This window comes from Rhinolophus hipposideros (assembly GCF_964194185.1).
Source record: "Rhinolophus hipposideros genome assembly, chromosome: 24".
Taxonomy (NCBI): Eukaryota; Metazoa; Chordata; class Mammalia; order Chiroptera; family Rhinolophidae; genus Rhinolophus; species Rhinolophus hipposideros.
This window is the reverse complement of record NC_138070.1, coordinates 10,592,205-10,608,975: the sequence shown is the minus strand read 5'-3', so window position 1 is coordinate 10,608,975 and position 16,771 is coordinate 10,592,205. Positions and strand designations below refer to the sequence as shown.

The 16,771-nt window shown below is 46.9% G+C and overlaps 1 protein-coding gene across 2 annotated transcripts in view; it reads left to right on the top strand.

The window, feature by feature from the left end:
• Positions 1-401: 401 nt before the first annotated feature.
• TESC (tescalcin) overlaps positions 402-16,771 on the top strand; it is a 49,082-nt gene continuing 32,712 nt past the window's right edge. The window contains exon 1 of one of the 2 annotated variants that reach the window (XM_081036818.1): positions 402-602. In XM_081036818.1, coding sequence (XP_080892944.1) covers positions 545-602 — 58 coding nt within the window. In that variant the 5' untranslated portion in view covers positions 402-544. The remainder of the gene's footprint in view (positions 603-16,771) is intronic. The other variant, XR_013992472.1, reaches the window with a different exon arrangement.

Here is a 16,771-nt window from a genome sequence, read left to right as displayed (position 1 = left end):
TCCATGACCTTTATTGTTGTTCACCATAGAGCTAGTTACGGCTCGCTGTCCGCCTTCATGGTCGCAGGGCAATGTCCCTCCTGAGCTCTGGGAGGATATGTGATGGAACCCGGGTGGGGTGGGCACGGAAACCTCCCTGAGGTCTGATCCCTCCTCTGTTCACACCCCAACTCTGCTCACACCTGCATCTTTTCAGAGCCGACAGGGTGCGGAGGGGGCGAGGCGCGACGTGCACGTCCGCTGCTGAGGGACCCGGGAGGTGGGCTTCTTGGGCCCCCTCTCCCCCCCCACCCCGCCTTTTCCGGCCCCGGGCGGGCGCTCCCCACTCCCCGCAGTGCTGGAAGCCGGTGCGCGCTAGGACCGCGGCGCGCCGCCCTCCGGTGCTATAAGAGGCCGTGCTTGGGCCCCACGCGAAATCCGCGACTCAAACCTGTCCCCGGCGTCCCACTCGCGTTGGACCCGAGGCAGAACCGGCCGCTACGCAGCCGACGCCAGCCCGGGGCCTGCGAGGGACGCGCCCCCGGGAGCCCCCGCCGCGGGCACCATGGGCGCTGCCCACTCCGCGTCCGAGGAGGTGCGAGAGCTCATGGGCAAGACCGGCTGTGAGTATTCCTCGGGGGACGGACGCGGGGGCACAGATGGGTACCGAGCGCCGGCTGGCGTGGGGGGCGGCTTCGCTCCGCCGTGCTGTGTGACCTTGGGCTAGTAGCTGGCCCTCTCTGCGCCTCAGTCTCCCCGTCCTTCAAATGGGTGCCTGTCGACCACTTTGCAGGCTCTGGCGAGGAATGCCACGGCTGCCCAGCCTTGGCACTCTCAGAATTGGCAGGGAACCCCCAGACCTGAGGACTACAGACCCGGGCACAAGCAGGGCCCGAGCTCCCCCAGGGCCCGTGCCGGGACTGGGAGCGCCAGGGCCGGGGACGCCCAGCTGGTGCGCGCCCCGCATCTGAAAGCCGGTTGGATTCACGATGCGCAGGGGGCGGAAAGTTTTGAAGTCGGCGGGAGGTGGGTGGGAGTCGGGCTCTGGCTTCGTCCTCCCATCTGTAAAATGGGTTTAGGTGGAGCCCCCGCCCTGGGTAGCTGGGAGGTCTAAGCGAGGCCGCGTCCGCAGAGCACTTTGCAGGAGCCCGACGACCTTCCTCGAGCTCGCGGGGACTCCCTGGACCCGCAGAGGCGGGGCGCACGGGGGAGGCGGGAGGCGGTCCCGCCAGGCAGAGCTGACCGCACGGGCTTGTCTGGAGGAAGCGCCTGTCAGCCCAAGTCCAGCCGGTCACGGAACTTGACTCTGGGCCCTGACCTCCGGGGACGGGCTCTGCCACCAGCTGTGAAGAGGAGTGTGGGCTGAAGACCTCGGGAGGCCAGGGGAGCGGATATTGGCTTTGGAAATGGACAGACAGGCTGTGAGCGCCACTCCCTGCCTGGCTGTGTGACCTTGGGCTAGTCCCTTTACCTCTCTAAGTCTCGGTTTCCTTCTCTTTGGAATGGGAGTTCTGCTAGTACCGGGTAGATGTTCAGAAAACGGCAGCTGCAGATGTCACTTCTAAGAAGGCTCTGGCTCCTGACACCTGCTTTGAGCTTAGTGCAGACAATCAGCATCTGTGGTGGGTCCTGGTAAGAAACCAGCCGTTTGTGCGTGGGCTGAAAAACGACTCCTCCTGACCCCCAATCTGAACACCCCTTTCCAGGAGACTTGGATGGAAGTTGCAGAAAGCTCTCTTAACAACTGGAGTGTGTGTGTGTGTGTATGTGCGTGTGTGTGTGTGTACGTATACATATATGTATGTCTTCCTGTGTACAAATACAGAATTATCTGTAAATGGAGGGGGAAAGGGTGTGGTACATTATATATAACGTGAAACATTTTTGTTTAAAGAAGGGGGAATAAGAATATTTATTTGTAGTTGCTTTATTTGCATCAGTGACTCTGGAAGGACCCACAACGCAGTAAAAATAATGAATCCTCAGGGATTTGGTGGAAGGGGTGAAGGAGAAATGAACTTTCCACTGTAAACTTTGTTATATTTTCATTTTGAATCATGTGTGAATATTTTAGTTCTTCAACAAGTTTTATAAGGTCCAGTTCAAACCCCACGCTAATGTGAGAGAGGAGGTAGGATTCTTCTTGCCCTGACTTTCGTGGGTTCCCCGCCCCATTTTTATTATTTCTTGAGTGCCCTCTCTTTGCCTCTGCTGTCTTGTATCTGATCTGGACAGGTGGAGGTTCTCTATAGCTGGGATCTCCCTGCACACCCCCCAACTCCCGGCAAGGGTGGGTTGGCCACTGGCCCCCATCTCTCAGGCTGCCCCAAGGGCAGGCAGCCAGTCTGGGGGAATTCCTGCTGGTGGGTTTGACAGGTGATGGGGGCCGCAGAGCATGCTGGGAATCTTGTCAGTTCCCTGGGTTCGGTCCTGACGGGAGGTGACATGCTGTGTTCCTGTTCTGAAGCTTTACTAGATGTGGCTGATGTGGTATCTTTTCTTGCTGGCCAGAACTCAAATTTCACTTCCCAAAGGAGGAAGGGAGACAGAAGGGGTTCTGAGGTCTGAGGGGAAGATGAACCCCTTCAGTTCTCCATACTGTAAGTACGTGGGAAGTTCCCTCTGGTCCTCTGAAAGGGGCAGGCACAGTTTGGGCACTTTTATCTGTTCAGCCAGTATTTATCTATCAGGGACTGGGGATTTAGAGGTGACCCAGAGAGGCTGATGTTCCTGAGGGGAGACACACATATAATCAAATCAACCCATTGGTGTTAAACTCTGTGAACAAAATAGGGGCGTGAGGTCTGGAGGGGTGGAGGGGGGGGCAGGGAAACATTTCTTTAGGGTAGGCCAGGAGGGCGTCTCTGAGGAGGTGATAATGGGACAGAAACCCAAATAAGGAGGAGCCAGCTACATGAAGATCAGTGGAAGGTCCATTTTGGGCAGAGGGAACAGCAAATGCAAATGTCCTGTGGCAGGAAGAAGTTGAGAACAATAAACAAGAATTGTATGAGATGAGGACACAGCCATAATCGGGACTCAGGTTTTGGCAGGAGCCTGATTTAAGGGGTCTTTCTAGGTATGTGGCTTTGGGCAAGTGTTTAGTTTTATTAGCTATGCTTTAAACACATTTGTATGTCCTGGTCACTCTGAGCCACAGCTGAGAGTTAAATCTTGGTCTCAGTTCCTCCTAGCTGCATGACTTTAAGCATGTCATTTTACCTCTGTGACCATCAGTGTCCCCATTCTAGGTTGCTAGGCTCCCCCAGCCTCCCTGAGCACAAGGATGGCCCCGGATTTGAAGAATCAGCCTGGTCCCTTTCCCCATCTGGAAAAAATGAGAAGGGTGAGCATAGGATAGTGTGGTCGACATCATGGCTTGGGGATGAAAGTGCTGAGCACTTTGCACGCACTCTGGTGGAATCTTCACGATAACCCTCCAGGGAAAGTGGCCATATGCTTGTTTTACAGATAAGGAAACTAAGGCTCAGAGGGATAAAGCAACTTGCCTGCAGCCCCACAGCTTATAAGTAGAGGTTTGGGGAATCACAGGATCCCTGAGGCAGCTGTCCTGACACCACTGTGCTTTCACTGGGTTTAGTTGCCTGTCAGATTTCTAGGAACCCAGAAGGGGTAGGAAAAGCCTGCCCATATATTTTTCTCGCCTGCAGGCCTTTGCACAAACCGTACCCTCTGCCTGAAGCACTCTCTTCATTTAACCACGTACAATTCAGTGCTTATATACGGGAATGCCTCTGCCACCACCCCCCGGGTGAAAGTTGTAAACATTTCGTCTTACCTCTGCCTCTTTACGAAGCTCACGCCCTTTATGCTTCAGGACTCAGCAGAGCTGTTGTTGCTCCTTCCAGAAAGCCATCCTTGCCTACTCTCCATCCAACCTTTGTGGATGAAATGCCTGTCTTCGGGATCCCACAACCTCCTCATTCCCTCCCATAACAGCACACATCACACCCTTTTGTAATTGTCGGCTTTGTCACCTGTCACCCCCTCAAAACTAGGAGCTTCCTGAGACATGGGGATGAATGTGTCTTTTCACCTTTGCGCACAGTGTGTGGTCCTCACTGATAACACAAGAGACTCATATTAAAGGGGTGACAACCTGAGGACTTTATAACCCAAGGAGTATTGCCCAGGAACATGTGTCCCGTAGAAAATCTAGCGCCCCCCTCCGCCCCCCGCCCCAAGCCGGCCTTGGCCCCGCTGACCCTCGCGGCTTCTCTGGTTGCCTTCTCATGCCATGCATCCCATTGGCTTCAGGACTGAGCCATCTCTACCCAAAATACGCCTGAGTACTGGCTCACCCACCTCCCTTGCCTGATAGAGCCTCATTGATTGATTTAAAACATAAACAAGTATTCTCAAACATCTCTGAGCCAAGAAAGCTGACTACCTCAATTGTCAAAATTCATGTTAAAAACCCAAGCAAAGCCATCCTGCTTGTGTGTTTGAGTGGGGAGCTGGCCTTTGTGACACTCCCTCCCTGGCAGGAACATGGAGTCGGGCCCAGGGTGTGTCCCCCCCGAGGTGTGAAATGGGCCCTGGACAGGAAGACAGGCTCCTGAGGAACTACTCACTCATGTCTGTTCCCCTTCACCACCTTGAGCTGACCCTACTTCCCATCCCCCCCATCCATGCCTGCTCCTGGACTTGGAAAGGAAATAATAAGGAGGATTCTGGGAAAGGTGGAGGGTCTATTTTTTCCTTCAGGCTCCAAAACATCTCCACGAGCATGTCTACATAGATGCCAAGAAGCTGCCAGAAGGAAGAAGGAAAAGCAATCTCCCCGATCTGGAGTTCAGACTTTGTGATGGTAACAGCTAGTGTTTACTGGGTGCCTGTCATCTGCCAAGGGCTGGGCTGAGCCACGCACTTTATGCCTAGCCCCTCACGGGCTCTCCCAGGAACACTTTATTCCCTACTTTATAGAGGAGGAAATTGAGGCTCAAGAGACGATGTGACCTGCCCAAGGCCATAGGCTACTGAGCAGTGGAGTCTCTTTCTGGTCTGATCCCCAGACCTCATCGTTTGCGGATGGAGCCAGAGTTGCGGGTGGCCTGTGGGGCCTGGCGGGGTGGTGCGGGTACTCCGTTTTCCATCAGATTCTCACCGCTGGGCAGTACTCCTGGGTCATAGTCTTCACATGCCCCGGACCACCGCTGCACCCCATTCACCATGTACCACACGTCCACAGTGCGCTAGGCACTGGACACCCCATTGGGCAGGTGCCTCCCCTACCGTCCAAATGCTCGGGGGCTCAAGGGGTAAGGACAGGCTGGCCGGTGCCACTGGGCTCTTCCTGTCGCCAAGGCACAGTAAGCTAAACGGCCAACAAAACCTGCCCGGCTCCCTTTCCATTTCCTCCCGGGTGGACAGTGGCTTCCAACTTGGGATTCTGGGGGAGTCTCTTCACCCAAGGAACTAGGGTACAGGATGGTGTCTGTGTGGCTCTGGGGCGGAGTGGACCCCGAGCACTCATCAGGTCCTCAGAGCAGTGAAGATGTATTCCACTGCGTGCACATCATACCTCAATAAGAAAGTAGTAATAAAAGCACTCAATTTTTGTTTTAAATAGAAACGTGAAAAACCATGGCTCCCTAGTAGGAAAGAGCAATCATGTGTGTGAGGCCCCAGGGGAACCAGTCCCCACAAGCTGAGCTCGGGGCAGGCCCTCGGGGTCGGGGGATGGTCTAGTGTCCTGGGCACAGTGGTCAAGATCACAGGCGGGGGTCCCCAGTGGCCATGCAGAGCCCTCTCTACCTTGGTAAGGTCGGAGTACCCAGACTTCCCTGGTCCTCTTCCCTGGGTGCTCACAGAGTGGACATGTGCAGGCTGCTTTGGGACGCTTTGGAAAGGACTGGGGAGCAAGTGAACTTCATTCCTGGGCACCGCAAAGCACCCTTCTCGGGCTCACGCTGGTATTTTGTGTTCTGTTAGCTGGGCCCGGTCAGCTCACCGTTAGCAGTAGCTGTGGAGCAGGGCCTGGAGGCCCGTGTGCCTTGGGTTTGCCCTGAGCCGCCTTGCTGAGACACGTGGTCCAGGCCACCACCCTCTGATATGTCCGTTCTACCCCCTTTGAAAATGTAGTGGTTGACCAGATGGTCGGTGGTCCCTTCGGCCAGCTATGAGTAAGCCAGCAGCTTTCTTTCTTGAACACTGCATGTCAATCATCTTCCGATCCTTGGTACAGCCCAAGGAGGGTGCGACTGTTGTTGCCATTTCACAGATGAGGAAACTGAGGCTCAGACACGTGAAGTGACTGATCAAAGTTGCTTAGATGCTGCGTGTGGACCCTGAATTCAAAACCAGGCCTGTTAGTGGTTGCCTTTTTTTCAATATTGCCTGATTTTCAAGTGCAAGGAGAAACTGCCTCTCCGACATGACGTAAACCCCACGCGGTATAGACTGAGAGTGTAAGAGTCTATGAGTCTGTACGTCTGGGAGAAGTGACTCTGCTGCCCCATGTCCTCGTTAACAGTGTTCCACATACTTGGTTACTAAGTTGGAAAGGGGAGAATTAGACATCAGGGCAGAAGGGATTGTTTCTGGGTGGTATGGAATGTTCTGGAATTGTGGGCTCTCCCAGAGGAGGGCAAGCTCAGTGGTGGGCCGTGAGAGGAGCGATGGGAGGAAGAGGCAGGAATGTGCCACTTCCTCCATTTCCCTGAGTCTTACCGAGTGGCTCATGTTTGTTTCAAAAGAAGAATTTGTGTTTTCTCAGTGTGGAAGCAATTGGCAATCCACTCTAAGACTTCCTAGCTCCATGATTAGTAGTAATTAGATCCCTTATGCGTCTTTCTTTCTTGTCTTTTCCACCCCCTATGCTAGCAGGATATTTTTTTGTGAGTTAATGGCCGCCAGAATGCAGCACAAATTTAATCAACGCCCAGATACACTGTACGGCCCAATCATAAGGACAGAATACTTTGAGGGTTGATAAGATGCTTTTACTTTTGCAGAGACCTTTAGTAGCTATTATCTCAGGCTGAGGAAATGAGGCATTTTCAGTTCAGAAGTACTCACTGCTCTGGGAAGATAAGGCAGGGCCTCCTTCTGCCCATGCTGGTGGCACTGGGCAAGGTGACAGAGAGGAGCCCGGCACCCTGGTCCTGCCAGGCATCCTGTCTCCTGATCCCACGGTATTATTAATTCATAAAGCCAGAAGGTCGAGTGGGTGATTTCCGTTGGTGGTGGCAGCCACTTTAAAGCACTAGGACAAGAAGGCCCTTTGTTGTCCCGGCAGTGTGACCTTTGTGGATAGGCAGGCTGTCAGAAGTGGGTCTTCCGTTCTGGGCACAGCTCCCTGGGAGATGAGAAGGAACAGTCAGGTCTCAAGACCCAAGTACCTCCTGGAAGGAGGGCAGGTGGCATCAACACTGTTGGCGTGGCACAGACAGTGATGGAAGAGAAAGTGACTCCAGCGAATGATTTCCTGTGCACTGAGGTTAGAAGGGGGTTCCCTTCCTTCCTCCTGAGCACCCATGCCAGGGACCCAGCGATCAAAGAACCCCAGGCGAGTGTCCCACACCTCGCAGGCCTCAACTGCCTGGTATTTCTAAGGGGTTCTCTTGGCTTGTCCTTACCTGAATTCCTGAGACCTCAGAGATACACCTGGGCACACATTGGCCTCCCATTACCAAGGCCTTACCCAGCAGGTAGATGTGGGTTTGAATCCTAGTAGCATGGCTTTTCCCTGTCTAGGCAAAGTAACTGCCTGTAGGTCTGTTTCCTCATCTGTAAAATGGGAATCTGTCACAGGGCTGTTAGAATCAAATGAGAATGTAAGTAAAGCTTTTGATACGTCAGGGTTCAATGGTTTTTGGCAGGTATGAATCATTTTGATGACAAACCTTTCAGAAGCAGGCTACATTTCTCCTTTTTAAGGGCATTCTATAACTTGCTTCCCTAGTTCATTCCATTTTTGACATCTGCCATCTTTCCCATGCCTAAATTCATTATTATTTTGTCCTCTGTAGTATTTTTTCTTTTCTGTTAAGACCTACGTATTGGTTTTATTATTGTTTTGTGCAGACCCTGTTAATTTATTGCAACCATTCTTCCTTATAGATTTGGTTTTCTTCTTACATAATATACCTTTCCATAGGTTTTTCGATGAGTCTCTGAGTGTTGTCAGCTTTGAAAATATCTTTATTTTGCCAGCATACACAAAAAATCATTTGGCCAGTTATAAAATTTGAGATTGCTGCATTATTTTCTCTCAGCATGTCTCTTGTTGCTCTTGAGAAGTCAGCATTTTTGTCTAGTATTTCTTCGTAGAAATCTGCCTTTTTTTTTTAACCTCCTTTAAACTTTTGTTGTTTTTTACTGTGCTATGTCTAGATGTGGATTTATTTTACTTATCTTGCCTGGGAATGGCTTATACTGTTTCATTCTAAAGATGACTCATGTCTTCCATCATGAAAATATTATCTTTCTCCTTTCTCTTTATCTTCTTCTTCAGTGATTCGTATTAGAAATATGTAGACCGTGTCATTCTGTCCTGAATGCCTCTTTACCTTTCTTTCACATTTTCTATCTTTTCATTACTCTGTACTGTATTCTGGGTCATCTCCTTAGATCTGCCTTCCAGTTCACTAATTCTCTCTTTAACTATTACAACTTTGATGCCTTAACCTGACTATTAAGATTTTTAATTCCAATGGCTTTTTAAAACACTGTGTAACTTCTATATATGGTTTTCACATTCACTACTTTGTCATAGGGTACTGCTCTTTCACTATTTGAAATAATTTAAAGCTTACTATGCTATATAGTCTCTTCTGTTTCACCTTCTTGGGTTGGCATTCCTTTTGTTAATTGTGTCTGCTGATTCTCCCATATGGTGGATCATTTGCTTGTGTGGTTTGGCTTTTGAACTCATCTTCAACTGGGCTGTCTCCTCCTGGTTTTCACATCCTTCCAGAACCATCTTCAGCTCCAGATTTATACTGAGGCCAAACCAAGTGGAGATGGGCTTACCCAATGTACCTCCCCATGAGAGTCCTGGGTGCCCTGGGTTACAGAAGTGCATTGCAGGGTGCTTTGCAGTAATTGTGCTAGGTGCCTTCGGCCTGTCACTGGTCTGGAAAACCTTTCTGCATTAATTCTCAATTTGGCTTTCCTGCACTGCAAAGGTTTGTATTTTCCACCCTCACGTGCATAGGCTGGAAGTTTTCATTCCTCACAGAGGCTTACCCCTCTCCTTCGCACCGTGCCACCTCCTCAGCACAGTCAGCTTCCTTGACGACTCTCTGGGCCAATGGGGGACAGTTTTGCTAGCCCACCTTACATGGAGAAGCAGTTTTTTGTGCCCTAGTTTTTGATAGGAGTCTCACTTCTAACTCATATAGTTCCAAGGCCATGTCTGTCAGTCTGAATTGGAAGCCCCCATCCTTAGCTTCTAGAATCTGCACCACTCTGATACCCCAGGACCACCTCAGCAGCATCTGGCATTCTCACGTTGCTGGGTCTGAGTTCACTCCTTGCTTCTGGCGTCTAGGAGTTTCCCTTTCTTTCAAGCTGACTGGAGTATTTAAATATTTTTCTTATTTTATCCAGGGTTTCATGTGTTTGTGGTGGAATGGAGAGTCTGTGTTAGCTCCATGTAGCAGAAACTAGAGTTCTTTACCTAAATGTTCTTCTATAAGAAGCCTTCGTACTTTCAGGAAGCCTGTCTTTGCTTGGTTTAGCCTCAGAATAAACCTGGAGCTGAAGATAGTTCTGGAAGGATGTGAAAACCAGTTTCTTAGATGCTCTGAAAGACGCCCACTCTCCAAATCTCTGCTGATTCTCTGTTGCTTTTTTCCCCTCCCTCATTTTAGTCTTTTTGTTAAAATGGAGACGTCTTTGTCCCTTTAGTTACATAAATGATATGTATTCATTATTTCAGTCACTTCTCCGTGTTGGCATATAGCATAGCAAATGGTTATGAGAATAGATTCTGGAGTCATAGACCCAGGTTCTAATCCCAGGTCTGCCACTCTTGGCTGTGTGACCTTCAGCAAGTGACTTAACCTCGCTGAGACTCAGTTTCCTATTTGTAAAATGGGCGTGATAACCACCCTAAAAAGCAGACGCTATTCTGAGGACAGAATAAGATGATGTCTGCCAGGCATTTGGCTTAGTTCCTGCCTCTGAGTAAATGCTAACACATGGCAGTTATGATTCCCGCTGTAAGGCAAATGGTGAAGAACAGCGCATAGCTGCTGGGAAGTGAGTGTAGATGAGCACAGCACAGGCTTTGTGATCTCTGAGGATCACGTGCACCCACACTGACAGCTTTCCGAGTTGTCTCATTGCTCATGAGAGGAGGATATTTTCTAAGTCAAGTCGCTTCATTCTGTCCCAGCATCCCCTCCAGTCCTGAGACAAGGGGGTTTCATTCTGTATAGAAAACACCCACAGAGAGCCTAAGGAGACCCTCAGTACTTGAGGTTACAATAAATACCGACCCCATGCTGGCAGGAGCCTGGGGCAGCTCCTACCAGGAATTCCTCAGCTTTTGCCACTTACAAAGTGGCTGGTGGGCGTTCAGGCGTTCGCATGAAAAGGGTTTGAAGGTGCTGGGTAAAAGCCAGCAATCAATCATAGCATTGCTGTTTTTGTTTTAGGAAAATAGAATTGGGTTTGGTAACTTCCTTCTCAAGGCCAAGTGTGCCCAAGTGCTTCTTCGGTTTATTTTATAACCTCAGCAGTCAGGCGTGGTCTTGGAATGTGTACCCATTGGGCCCATGGCTTCCAGTGGAGAGGCAGGTGAAGGAGAAAAGCCGGACATCCAGCTCCGGTGAAGCCTCTGGTGTGGGTCAGGCTTTCGAGGGTGGGTCCCTCCATCCCTCCCCTCCCTCTCAAGGCCCATGATTAGTCATTGCTTTGGCTGTAGCTCCAGGCGGCACACAGCAAGTTGTCTTTTCCCTTCTGAGCCTGGAGCCAGCCAAAAGCCTAGCAGGTACCAGGAGATTATTGCTTTAGGGGCCTAATAATCACTGCCCTATATCATGCTCCTCCTGCCTGGTTCAGTGCCGTGTGCGTGTGTGATTTTTTTTTTTCAATTGAGGTGAAATTCACAGAACAGAAAATTTACCATCTTAACCATTTTAGTGTGTATGTCGGTGGCATTAAGTGCATTTGCACTGTTGTGCAGATATCACCAATACTTACAGAACATCGTCACCCCAAAAAGAAATATTATGCCCGTTAGCAGTCATTCTGACGCCCAAATCCACAGCCCCTGGCAACCCCTAATCCACTTTCTGTCCCTATGGATTTGCTCCTTCTGGACATCTCATATACAGAAAGCATACAATAGTGGCCTTTTGTGACTGGCTTCTTTTCCTTAGCATCATTTTTCAGTGTCCATCCATGTTGGAGCGTGTGTCAGAACTCCGTTCCTTTTTATGGTGGCTTCGTATCCCATTGTATCGATGGACCACGTTTTGTTCATCCATTCACCAGTCAATGGACACGTGGGTGTTCCCAGCTTTCGGTGATTGCACCGCGTGTGTGATTTTGATTGTTTTTTGTCGGGTGAGCAGTTTCCTGAGGGCGGAGGAGGCAGCAGCCCTGGGACGTGAAGCTGGGGATGGAACCCACAGGTCTCGGCAGCCATGTTAGTTCACCTTTCTGCCTGGCCTGGCTCACCTCTGGATTCTGAGACTTTGGCCGATGTCTGGGATGAGTCCTGGCCATTGTGTGGGGACATGGCAGGTAGGAGGGCTTGGGGGCCCTGGAAGCCACTGAGTCCTTTCCAGTGATGCTACTTGGTGTCCCAGGGCCTGCCTCCTGGAGGGGGCCCTCGGGAGCCCACAGGGAGAGCGGGAGCATGTTCCCAGCCACCCTTGCTCCTTCCAGCTGTGTCTTTGGCTGTTTACCGCTTTGACTCCCCCCTTTCCTATATTTTTGTATATCAATATGAACTTTCATATAAATGAGATCTTGTAGCCCATTGATTTTCCATGTAATCAGAGACCATGAACAATTTTCTGTTTCCCACAACACTGGGGGTGCCAAAACAATGTAGACAAGTGGACGCTTTGGTCAGTGTTGCTCAAGCCGTAATTCGCTGTCATCAGACGTGTCTGGACGCTGATGGGAACCACTTTGAGCACCTCTTGTCATTGCAGAAGTCACTTGTATTCATCTTTTGTTATTGGTGTATATTGAGTATTACCATTTTAATACACTTTCCCTTTCTTATAATGTGTATACATTTTTTTGGCACCCTCTGTATTTAAAAAATATTTTTTAAAGCTGTGTATTATTCTGTCTTCAGGATGTACCGGGACTTAATCAGTCCTGCGGTTCAGCATTTCCCCAACTTTTTACTGTTCTAAACAAACAATGAACATGACTCTTACCAGTTTAACTTTGTCTCAATTCCTCAGTATTCATTCCAGGGAGTAAGTTGCTGGTTCAAAGCACATACATATACCACCAGTGTCCACTACAAATATAATGAGAGGTGGAATCATTCTAAACTTTCTAGGAGTAATGTAAGGCAGGTAATTTTAAATGTTCTAGTAGGTGCTTTAAAGAGAAACAAGTGAAATTAATTTTAATAGCATTTTATTTAACCCATTATATCTAAAATATTATTCAACATATAATCAATATAAAAATTACTGAGACAATTTCCATTCTTTTTGTATTAAGTCTTTGGAAGCTGGTGTGCATTTTACACTCCGACACATCTCAGCTTGTACTGGTCACCTTTCAAGGGCTTGGTGGCCACATGTGACTGGTGGCTCCCTGTGGAGCAGGGCAGGCAGACATATAACTTTTTTGTTTAAGCTTTTGATACAAAGTGACAAGCCACCCCCTAAAGATTGGACTGATTTAACTTCTACCAGCCTGGTGGAAGGGTGTGCATTTCCAATTTCAGGTTGAAATCTAAACCAAAGGTAACGAGGACAGGCATAGAAGCAGCAGTGTCTCTGTCCCTCATCTCCATGGCAACTGTGACCTCCTGGGGGGGCTGGTGAAAGAGCTGACTACGGAGCAAGGCAACTGGACAAGTTTCCTTCCCAGGAACCCTCCTTCCCAGGAGAACAGACAGGGCCTTGCACGGTCCTGGGTGTGTGACTCGGACACACATATATCAGGTGGGGACCCGGGGTTAGCCCTGGCAGCTGGAGCTGAGGGTACATGGAGCTCAGCTAGGGCTAAGCTCTTGTCTCTGGAAATTTGGGTACTGAAAAGGGTACCAGAGGTGGGAGGTTGCCTTCCTAATGCCTCTGCTTTCAATCAGGCAGGACACAAGGTGTGTACACACCTGTGAGAGTTCATGTACATGGATGCCATTAGCTGGAAAGTCTTCATTAGAGAAACCTGGTCTATGATGATTTCTAGCTGATATACCTCTTCCTATCTGTGTGATCTTGGGCAGGTCTCAGTGTTCCCATCTCTAGAATGGGGATCCAATTGTCTTACCTGATAGGAATGACGAGAGAGTTATGTGAGCCAAGGCCTATCAAGGGTAGAGCTGAGCACAGAGCCCAGGACACAGTAAATGCTTAATTACCATTGACTGTTGTGGTTGTCATGCTTATACATATAATTTATGTTTTTAATGGCTTTATTGAGACATAACTTACATACCACACATTTCACCCATTTAACGTGTACTCAGTAGTTTTGTAGTGTAATCACAGGGTTGTGCAACCATCACCACAATCTAATTTTAGAACATTTTCATCCACGCCAAAGAAACTCGGTGCCTATTAGCAGTGACTCCCCCTGCCCCTTCCCCAAACCCAGGCAACCACTGGTCTACTTTCTTCCATCGCTATGGATTTGGGTCTCTGAGTGTTTCATATAAATGGAATCATACAGTGTGTGGCCTTCGTGTCAGGCCTCTTTCCCTTAGCATCTTGTTTTCAAGGTAAGTTATCTTTAAACAGGCTGTTTAGGAACACATGTTTGGCTGCAATTTTTGATCATTATTTCTCATCAATGTACTTTTTTAATGTGCAGCTTAGATCTAGGTTTTCTTAATCTGCCAATCTAATGTGATCACCCAAAGTGAGGCAGTATGTCTGTAAAAAACAAATGTAAAACAAAACCACACCTATTCTGCCAGACAAATTGAGTGCAAATCCTGGATCTGCCACTTTCAAGTTTGGTGACCTCAAGCAAGTGACCCATTCCCTCCAAGCCTCAGTTTTCTCTTCTGTAAAATGAGAACAGTTTGTCTGTCATAGGGCCATGGAAAAGATTAAATAAAAACATGTGTGCCCAGGACCTGGTACGCAGCCAGTGACTGATGAGTCATCAATAATATATTTGAGATCTCTTGGCTGTCCCATATGGGACCACAATGTGTGCTTAAAACATTCATTGCATGAGTAATAAATATACATTGTATATTAGAAAAAATTTGGAAAACATAGATGAATCAAGGCAAAACAAACAAAGTCTTTAATCCCAGCATTGAGAGATAATTGCTATTATTATTTTGGGAAAACAAGTCTACATTTTTCTTTTATTATGTATATGCATTTGTATATGTTTGTGTATTTCCCCCAACGTGCTGTTTTTGTAGCAAGCTATTTTTAGATATTAGATGTGAAATGCATTTCCATGTCAAATATACAACTGTCATTATTATTTTAACTTCCTTATTTTTCAATTACAGTTGACATACAATATTATATTAGTTTCAGGTGTACAGCATAGTGGTTAGACATTTATATAATTTACTAAGGGATCACCCTGGTAAATCTGGTACCCACCTACCACCATACATAGTTATTACAATATTATTGACTATATTCCCAATGTTGTGCTTTACATCTCCGTGACTGTTTTGTAACTACCAGTTTGTTCTTAATCCTTTCACCTTTTTTCTTCAGCCCCCCAATTCCCCTCCCCTCTGGCAATTATCAGTTTGTTCTCTGCATCTATGAGTTTGTTTCTGTTTGATTATTTGTTTATTTTATTTTTTAGATTCCACATATAAATGAAATCACATGTTATTTGTCTTTCTCTGTCTGACTTATTTCACTTAGCACAATACCCTCTCGGTCCATCTATGTTGTCGCAAATGGCAAGATTTTATTCTTTTCTATGGCTGAGTAATATTCCATTGTGTATATGTACCACATTTTTATCCAGTCATCCATTGATGGGTACTTAGGTTGCTTCCATATTTTGGCTATTGTAAATAGCACTGCAGTGAACATAGGAGTGCATATATCTTTTTGGATCAGTGTTTTGGATTTCTTTGGGTAAATACTCAGAAGTGGGATTGCTGGGTCATAAGATAGTTCTATTTTTAATTTTTTGCAGAACTTCCATTCTGTTTTCTATAGTGGCTGCACTAATTTGCAATCCCACCAGTAGTGCACAATGTTCCCTTTTCTTCACATACTTGTCCAGCTCTTGTTTGTTGATTTATTGATGATAGCCATTCTAACAGGAGTGAGGCGATATCTCATTGTGGTTTCAATGTGCATTTCTCTGATGATTAGTGTTGTTGAACATCTTTTCATATGTCTATTGGCCATTTGTATGTGCTCTTTGGAGGAATGTCTATTCAGGGCCTCTGCCCATTTTTTAATCAGATTGTTTGGGTTTTTTTGTTGTTGTTGTTGTTTGGTGTTTGTATGAGTTCCTTATATATTTTGGTTATTCACCCCTTATCAGATGTATCATTGGCAAATATCTTCTTCCATTCAGTAGGTTGTCTTTTTGTTTGTTGATGGTTTCCTTCACTGTGCAAAAACTTCTTAGTCTGATGTAGTCTCATTTGTTTTTTCTTTGTTTCCCTTGCCTGAGGAGACATATCAGAAAAAATATTACTAAGAGCAATGTCGGAGAGTTTACTGCCTATGTTTTCTTTTAGGAGTTTTATGGTTTCAGGTCTTATATTTAAGTCTTTATTCCATTTTGAGTTTACTCTTGTATATGATATAGGAAAGTGATCCAATTCCATTTTTGTGTGTGTCTCTGCCCAGTTTTCCCAACATCATTTATTGAAGAGTTTGTTTTTACTCCACTGTGTATTCTTGCCTCCTTTGTCATAGATTAAGTGACCATATAGGCATGGGTTTATTTCTGGGTGCTCTATTCTGTTCTGTTGTGTCTTTCCCCGCCAAGTACCATACTGTTTTGATTACTATAGCCTTGTAGTATAGTTTGATATAAGGTAGTGTGATATCTCCAACTTTGTTCTTTTTTCTCAAGGTTGCTTTGGCTATTCAGGGTCTTTTTTGGTACTATATCAAATTTTAGGATTATTTGTTCTAGTTCTGTGAAAAATACCATTGGTATTTTGATTATTTATTGATTAATTCCTGTATTGCATTGAATCTATAGATTGCTTTGGGTAGTATGGACATTTTAATGATGTTAATTCTTCCTATCCATGAGCATGGTATATCCTTCCATTTATTTGTATCTTCTTCAATTTCTTCAGTGTCTTGTAGCTTTCCAAATGCAGGTCTTTTACCTACTTGGTTAAATTTATTTCTAGGTATTTTATTCTTTTTGATGCACTTGTAAATGGGATTATTTTCTTAATCTCTCTTTCTGATAGTTTGTTATTGGTGTATAAAAATGCAACTGATTTCCAAATATTAATTTTCTATCCTGCTACTTTACTGAATTCATTTATCAGTTCTAATAGTTTTTTTGTGGAATCTTTAGGGTTCTCTCTATATAGTATCATGTCATCTGCAAATAATGACAGTTTTATGTCCTCTTTTCCAATTTGGATGCCTTTTATTTCTTTTTCTTGTCTGATTGCTGTGGCTAAGCCTTATTTAATACTATGTTGAAT